The sequence below is a fragment of the Malus sylvestris genome, chromosome 10, assembly GCF_916048215.2.
Source record: "Malus sylvestris chromosome 10, drMalSylv7.2, whole genome shotgun sequence".
Classification (NCBI taxonomy): Eukaryota; Viridiplantae; Streptophyta; class Magnoliopsida; order Rosales; family Rosaceae; genus Malus; species Malus sylvestris.
The window spans coordinates 8,572,873-8,580,408 of record NC_062269.1 but is presented as its reverse complement, the minus strand read 5'-3'; the positions used below and the strand labels follow the sequence as shown (position 1 = coordinate 8,580,408).

The window sequence follows — 7,536 nt, the reverse complement described above, 5'->3', positions numbered from 1 at the left end:
GATCACCAATTTATAGGTCAACACTCCCCTTTAAATTATTAACTGATTTCACCAAGCTCTCTGAGATAGTTGAATTAATCATTTGCCAGTGCTTTTGTATGTCTATTATCTAACCACACCCTTTTGAATTGCTTCTTTGATGAGATGGTACCTTCTGTTGATATGCTTGGTTTTTCTAGTGAAATATAGGATTTTATTGGCGATGGCAATTGCGGAAGTGTCGTCATATTTCAGTGGAGTTGCCTCAGTTTGAAGCTCACTAAAATTTTTCCAAAACAAACCTAAGCCAAGTGGCTTGAGCAGTTGCCTCTGATGCACTAATGTACTCCACTTTAGCTTTTGATAGAGCTACACAATGTTGCATCACAAAAGCCCATGAGAACATTCCATTTCCAAATAAGAAAGCATACCCCGAGGCACTCCTCATGTCATCTTCTAAACAACTCCAGTCACTTTCACAATATCCAATCAACATTGCTCCTTACAGACACACAATATACAAACATCGTTGTTGTTGGAGTGATTGATGACCGCCATCAAGGTCGTGTCACTTCCTTAAAGTGAGTGTTATAATTCTCGAGTAGCAAGAGCGTAGATGAAGAAGCTGCCTTTGATATGCACGTCTAGTAAGATGAGTTTCGGTCAAGTGCTTTTTATCTTGCGATAATCGTCATACAATGCATTGCAATCTAATGTTACAATCCTCAATAACTCCCAGGATTGCAATCTTGTTTTGACTCCATGACCTGGTTTCAAGAAGTTTTTGCAACATTCTAGTAAGGCTTTAACAAAAAGGTTAGTAAGATTAGCATAATTCCTAACTTTGGTATCTGACAATAAAAATCGATAAAAATAGTTTCTAAATTTGCTGTTGTAAATCATTTTGATTATTCTAAAGAAAAAAAATCTATCAATATCTTCGTTAAGTGAAGGGATTGATATACCTAAAAAGGTAGTCACGTGGTCGTTCACATGACAATTTATCGAGGATATTGACATATTTTTACAAAACAACCAAAATAATTTACGGATGACAAACTCAGGAACAACTTCTATCGATTTTCATTATCAAGAATCAAAGCGAAGAGTTATACCATTTCAAGAATTCTTTTGGATAAAAAAAAAAAAGTCTTCTAGTAATTACAAAAACAAAAGTACAAACATATTCCATTTTTTTTTATCGAAAATGATTTCCCTCTTTTCATTCAAAGAAATAACCCCACTTGTAGCATAAAAATACAAGAACAAATTGTGGCTACACACTCTGCCCTACACATCAGCATGCAACAAAACTGAAATTTCAGTCCAAGGATCAATGAAGCAAAAATGCAATTTACCAAGAACGCGATCGATGATGAGCAGAGTGACCTCAAATTTTAGTTAAATTTCAATTTGACACACGAAACATAAATTGTTGCAACTGTCGCACCTCATGAACACGAGGCTTTAACCAACTACGTGAAGACTACTAACACATGACCAAAAGCTAGTTGGCGATAATACAAATTCTGTTTCGTCAACTGCTTGTTATGAACTAGTTATATTATATTGATAGGTAGGTAGTTCAACTAAACTACTTGACCAACAAACAAAAAAGACTACCAAATAATTTACACGCACAACAATCACCTGCAAAAACAACTCTTGAATATGGTGTGATATATCTTCAGTTGTTTAGAGGTGTCTCAATTAATTGTGGCAACTAAAAAGAACCAATGTCAAGTGTCACTCATTTCTTCTGTCCTCTCTCATCATATTCTTTTGACACTGTCGCCGTGAACAAAAGCCACAAATCCCTCACTTGCTAGTGTCGTAATTGCAGTCCTCAGCTGAAATGCCAACAAAAGCATAGCCATCAGCATGCCAATCTGTGTTTGTATTGAGAGAGAGAGAGAGAGAGAGAGAGAGAGAGAGAGAGCAATATACTAACATCATTGAGATGGAGTTCGCCGCCAGAGCTCTGCTGCTTCAGCTCCTCCAGCAGCTGCAGGACATATTAAACACATCAAGATGATGTTTATAAGATAGTTACATGACTCTAGTTTGTACATCTTGTAAATAAGCACACCTCTAACAAGCGCATTGAGGGTCCCCCAAGTTGCATCTTCTCCATAATTATGTTGCGAGCTGATGATACGAGACTTTCTCGTCTCATTCTTTCACTTGCCGAAATTCCAGTGGTGATAAGATCCATGTCGATCGTTCCTTAAGAACAAACCACAAGTAAAACATGATGTTAAGCTGTGTTTGTCTTCAGGGAACGTATAATTAAGAAAAAGTGGACACAAATGCTGTAAATACCGGTGGAGTGATCAGTTGCCGATTGCTGCATTGCAACTTCCAGAAGCCGAAATGCCTCAATAACATCATGCTTCTCAACCTGCACGCATCAGGCCATAATTTTATTGATTTTACTCCAGATAAATATATTGTGAACTGTTAAGATACAATGCAATCTTTGCTAACCGATTCTGAGAAACGGATGCGAGCTAGAGCTTCACTAAGTCGTATCAAACTCTCAATCTGCCTGGGTGTTGCTGTTATCACCTGTCAAATAATCAATTAATTGAATATGATATGGTCATGCCAGCTTTCACTTTTTATTTAACGAAAAAAAACACAGATTGATTGATGCAAGAATTGACAAATTTATTTGAAGATCTAGGTCAAAAGCACCAATCAATGTATTCTGCAAATAAAGACAAAAACATTTTGCATCAAAGAAAGAGATGAAATAAAGAAATTGCAAAATGAATCTTCACTTGATAGGGAAAAACGATACATCGTATGAAAATATTGTCACAAGTGTATAACTATATATTATGTGAACATTCTTCTATAATTTCTGGACCTAGAATATATATGAAGAGTACCTTGTATTAAGATTGATGTAAATTTACCTTTTTGCTACTGCCTGGAAAATTTCCTCTCCTCCTCAACTCAACATAACCTCTAGTCAACTCTTCAGCAGCCTCATCAGATAATTGTGGGTGAATATGCTTTCGGGCATAGCCCACATATGCAGTCAACGTAGCAATGTCTAAGACATTCTGCTGTACACTCTGCAATTGGAGACATGGAAATTTAAAGATAGACAAGATATGTGCTAAAACTAGTCCTATAAATATTTACCAAAAAAAACATAGTACTTAGATAAGAGAAATCACAATTTACCAGACCTCAGGATTCTCAAAGTGTAATGCAACAATATGCTTTGCGAGGCGTCTGTCTGTATGCTCATCAGCCTTGTCAAGGAGTAAGTAGATCAGATCAAACCTGAGAAAAACTAATGATCAGAGAGCAACTCAAAACCATTACAATAGAGACCTTGAATAAACTGTGCAAGAAAACAAGTATGACATTCGTTTTTTTCAAGTCTTCTTTACACCCAAAGTTAACAACAATTTCCACAATAGATAACTTTCACAAGTATGCAAAAAAACCAGTTTGACATTCTTTACAACAATTTTTTTTGAGAAGAACATTCTTTACAACAATAAGTCTTTAAATTAGATGAATGTATGCAAAACCATTGTTAAGCCGTAGTTTAGGCCTTGTTACTGTGCTAGAAGCATGTCATGTGTATCTTCTCACCTGGATAATAAGGTAGGAGGAAGGTGTATGTTGTCAATTACTGATAAGCGAGGGTTATAGCGTGAACCACTTGGATTTGCACAAGCCAAGACCGAAGTCCTAGCATTAAGGGAAGCAATAATTCCTGCCTTAGCTATTGAAACAGTTTGCTGTTCCATCACCTGGGGGAGTATGAGTATATTTAGAAATAAAGCCATCAATGGGAAAATAGTTGCATTGTGCACAAAGGAATACTAGAACACAGCCCTGATAATATACTAAGTAGTATACTTAATGCCACTTAGCATACTGGCATACTGTTCTTGCGTCTCTGATTAGCTAAAAAGAAGAAATTAGAATGTCAAACTTTGAAGCATATAATTGGATCTACAAACTTGCCATATTAAACTTGAAAGCATCTAATCTGGATCTTCACATATCACTCAACATGATTTCGAAGACAAAGTGTCCAAACTTAAAAAGAAAAGATAAGTTTATAAGCATTTGAAAAAATGCACATTCCTCCCACATATTTGAGAAAAAAAGTGAAAGAATAACCAACCTCATGTAGCATGCTCCTTGCACTATCAGACATTTTGTCAAATTCGTCAATGCAGCAAATGCCTCTATCACTCAAAACTAAGGCTCCACTCTCTAAAACCTGAAGAGTCATAAAATGCCTCCACTCAACTTCATGTGTTTTCATGAAATACCATAAGATAAAGTTTTTAATAAACAAAAACATACTGTTTCCCCTGTTTCGGGATCTTTCGCAACATAAGCAGTCAATCCAACGGCAGAACTCCCTCTTCCACTAGTGTATATTCCGCGAGGCGCTAACTTGTGTATGTACTGGAGCAGCTGGGACTTGCTGGTTCCAGGATCACCAACAAGAAGAATATTAATATCACCACGAAAGCGAGCACCAGATGGAAGCTTCAAAGCATTCCCACCAAAAAGCTGCATTTAGGCCATTTAAAAATAAGAACCAATTTTGAAAATAATGAAAGAGAAACTTTTTTTTTAACTACAGCTGACTCAACTCCGTACAGACGCCTCACTACTACTTAATTAATTAACGGCTAAGCGATTTAAGCATTTAAAGCACCTGGCAAAGAAGGCCTTTTTTTACATCATCTAACTCCCAGATGTTTGGTGCTAAAGACCTTGTTAATCGATCATATATATCTGGCTGTTTTGCCAGCTCTTTCAATTGTTCCACCTGAAATTTCAGCAAGGATATCATTGATACAGACAATACAAGCAAAGTCTGATGTGACTGCAAGTGAAGAAGATAGTATACATTGGTTACCTTTTTTTCATCAAAAAGAATCTCTTCTGAGTTCCCAACCAAGGTATTGTCAACTTCCACTTGATCCTCCGCCAGCATTCTTGACTTATCAGATTTTTTTATATGCAGACAATCAATGTAAGTCTGCAATCAAAAGAAAAGGATATTTATATCCAGAACACCTTACTGAAAAGATCTTGAAATTTAACAGAGAAAAAGATAGAAACGTGCCTTGAACAGTGATTTTACAGTTCTCTGTGTTGGTCCAACTCTAACAGTCATAGCCCTGTATATCCCAGTAACCTACGGGAAAGGAACACATTCAAGATAAACAAACAAGATAGGTATCTTACGGTCATACAAGGGGGTACAATATGGACTTACCTCAATTCTGTCTCCTGGTTTTCCAGCATCAACCAGTTTGTCATGCATCAACAAGCTCACCGTATGTGGTGTCCCTCCTTCAGGGATCTCATCCGGAGTCTCCTGGAGCCTCACAATCTGTTTATCCGTAAACCTGATTGAAAAAGCAGGACCCATTAAAGTGATTTCTTTGAAAAACTCTAACTGCAAACTGTAAAGGTCACTTTCTCAAATCAGTTTATTTCACAAGTTTTATTCCACACTATTTCGCCTTTCGGTTGTACTTTTCAGAATATAGTCGTAATGTTTTCTAACTGACTTGATCTGAAGTCTAAACCTATAGGATAAAGGCTTTAGATGTGATTGTTTGCCCATTTCAGCCACAATCATGACTAGCACACTCTTTAGAACTTTGCTTCAGTTTAAAAACAATTGTGCCTCTTGAAATTTTTACTCTAGTGTCAATCTTTTATTGCTAGCATTCAAAAGCCCATTTTTACACAGGAGTCCATGTTCCACTAAAACTTTAAAATCATATACATCTCAAATGCATCAGTTGTTTAAGAAAAACTGCAAAAAGAAAGGAGACCCCTGGAGATGCAAAAGGTGAAATTACACAGAACAAACATATTAAACAACTTAACAAAAGATATTCACCCTTGATTACCTGCATCGATTATGAACAAGTGTCATGGAATTCCTGGCTTGACACTCTTCCTTCAAGCATATTGTAGGCTCAGATATTCTCCCTGATAGCACTCAAAAATTCAGCATACAATAGAGAAATCAATCTAAATCAAATTTAAGCAAATAAGCATGTGATCTCAACAAGGTTACCTTTCTCTACGGGAAGAGGGTCGGAGTAGTAGCCACACACGAGGCATCGAAATATTGCTTCCCTTATCTCTGGTATTATTGAACTAGACCGAATAATCATTCCCTTCAACGAAACCATCCTCTCAATGTCTAGTAGTAGATATACTCAAGTCAGTCCATATTTCCATATACACATTACATTGATCAACAACAAACAAAAACCCAAAAGCAAAAGAGAGAAAATTGGATTGCAAATACAAGTGGATGCTGAAAACTAACCAGATGGGTTGAGATTTCTCATCGATGTGGATGTTTTGAGATTATAAATCCGAGTTTGGATGTGCTTTTCAAACAACGGGTTTATGATGGGCAGCATTTCCATCAAAACAATATCAAAAATCGCAAGAACCTCGAGTGGGTACCTGACCATCTTCGCATACAAGTCGGAATCATAATCAAACACATTGCGTGCATCAACATCAAGCGAATCATCTTCCATCTCAATAACTCTCTTGATGGCCTCAATGTACTTCCCTTCTGTAAGGTACTCACTCTCCGTATTCCACTGCGACTCATCCCGAAAATTCTTTAGAAACCTAACGATCGCCACCTTAACGTCGTTCACGCTGATATTCGTGCCCCAGACAAATGTGGGTCGGTCCTCATCCATGCCATACCCGTCGCCGCCTTCAGAAGATGGCGGGACATCACCGTCGGTGGAGGAAGGGGTCGGGGCAGGGCCAGCACTATGGCCGTTGGCGCGGCGCGTGCCCATTGGGGTTGTTTCGGATGCGGCGAACCGGGACCGCTGGGCCCGCGGGGTGTCAAATTCCGAGGGGGTAATGGATCGACGCCTCCTGCGGTGGGTGGCGTCCGCCGGAGAGGAGAACGTGTTGCCGATTGGGCTCGATAAGGAGTCATCAGGAGAAGAAGGCCCTGTTGAGATTTGACATCAAAATCAAAAAAGAAAAAAGGAAAAGAAAATGAGATTTACAGACCCATGAAAACAACCGAAGTTCGAGAGAAATAGAGAGAGAGAGAGAGAGAGAGAGAGAGAGAGAGGAAGGGGGTTACCGTTGTTGAAGTCCGCCGGAGAAGAATCGGAAGCCATGGCTAGAGAGAGAGAGAGAGAGAGAGAAGGGGAGAGTGTTGGGGTTTGGAGGGTTTGGTATGGGCAGCGCAGAGTGTTGCTATGCTTGGTGGGTCAGATTTTGGCGCGAAGATGTGATGATTTTCCCGCCAGAAACATAGTTGGCTTGGATAGGTCTTTTTATTTGTTTTATGGGCTCAACTTCGATGGGTCTGAGGGACACCGATTGGTGGATCAAGGATCGTAGAGTCCAATACACCTAAATGCATAAATTTATGAATTTAGCATTTACCCTTCAAACTCATTTTTCCTAATCTCTCGCTCCCTTGTCCTCTCCTCCTATTTAAACAGTTATGATTAAATTGCATCAGTATCTTATATTAGTATTTTTATAAAGAGGTAA

The 7,536-nt window shown here is 38.3% G+C and overlaps 1 protein-coding gene across 1 annotated transcript; it reads right to left on the bottom strand.

Annotated features, from left to right (window-relative positions):
• Positions 1 to 1,352: 1,352 nt before the first annotated feature.
• LOC126587927 (DNA replication licensing factor MCM4-like) lies at positions 1,353 to 7,276 on the bottom strand. Its single transcript, XM_050253026.1, has 18 exons — positions 7,118 to 7,276; positions 6,323 to 6,979; positions 6,065 to 6,193; positions 5,895 to 5,976; positions 5,249 to 5,381; positions 5,096 to 5,167; positions 4,886 to 5,008; positions 4,682 to 4,795; positions 4,321 to 4,533; positions 4,136 to 4,234; positions 3,595 to 3,755; positions 3,180 to 3,276; positions 2,901 to 3,062; positions 2,467 to 2,547; positions 2,302 to 2,380; positions 2,069 to 2,205; positions 1,931 to 1,984; positions 1,353 to 1,829 (listed from the first exon to the last, which is right to left on the bottom strand). Exons 1-18 carry the CDS (start codon positions 7,152 to 7,154, stop codon positions 1,752 to 1,754), a joined length of 2,508 nt encoding a protein of 835 aa, XP_050108983.1. The 5' UTR covers positions 7,155 to 7,276; the 3' UTR covers positions 1,353 to 1,751.
• Between the last annotated feature and the right edge of the window lie 260 nt (positions 7,277 to 7,536).

Coding starts and splice junctions, on each gene's coding strand:
- LOC126587927 (XM_050253026.1), bottom strand. CDS start 7,154: ATGGCTTCCGATTCTTCTCCGGCGGACTTCAACAACG. Junction 6,194..6,322: donor GAGAAATCTCAACCCATCTG/GTTAGTTTTCAG, acceptor ATCTACTACTAG/ACATTGAGAGGATGGTTTCG. Junction 1,830..1,930: donor GCGAACTCCATCTCAATGAT/GTTAGTATATTG, acceptor TTGGCATTTCAG/CTGAGGACTGCAATTACGAC.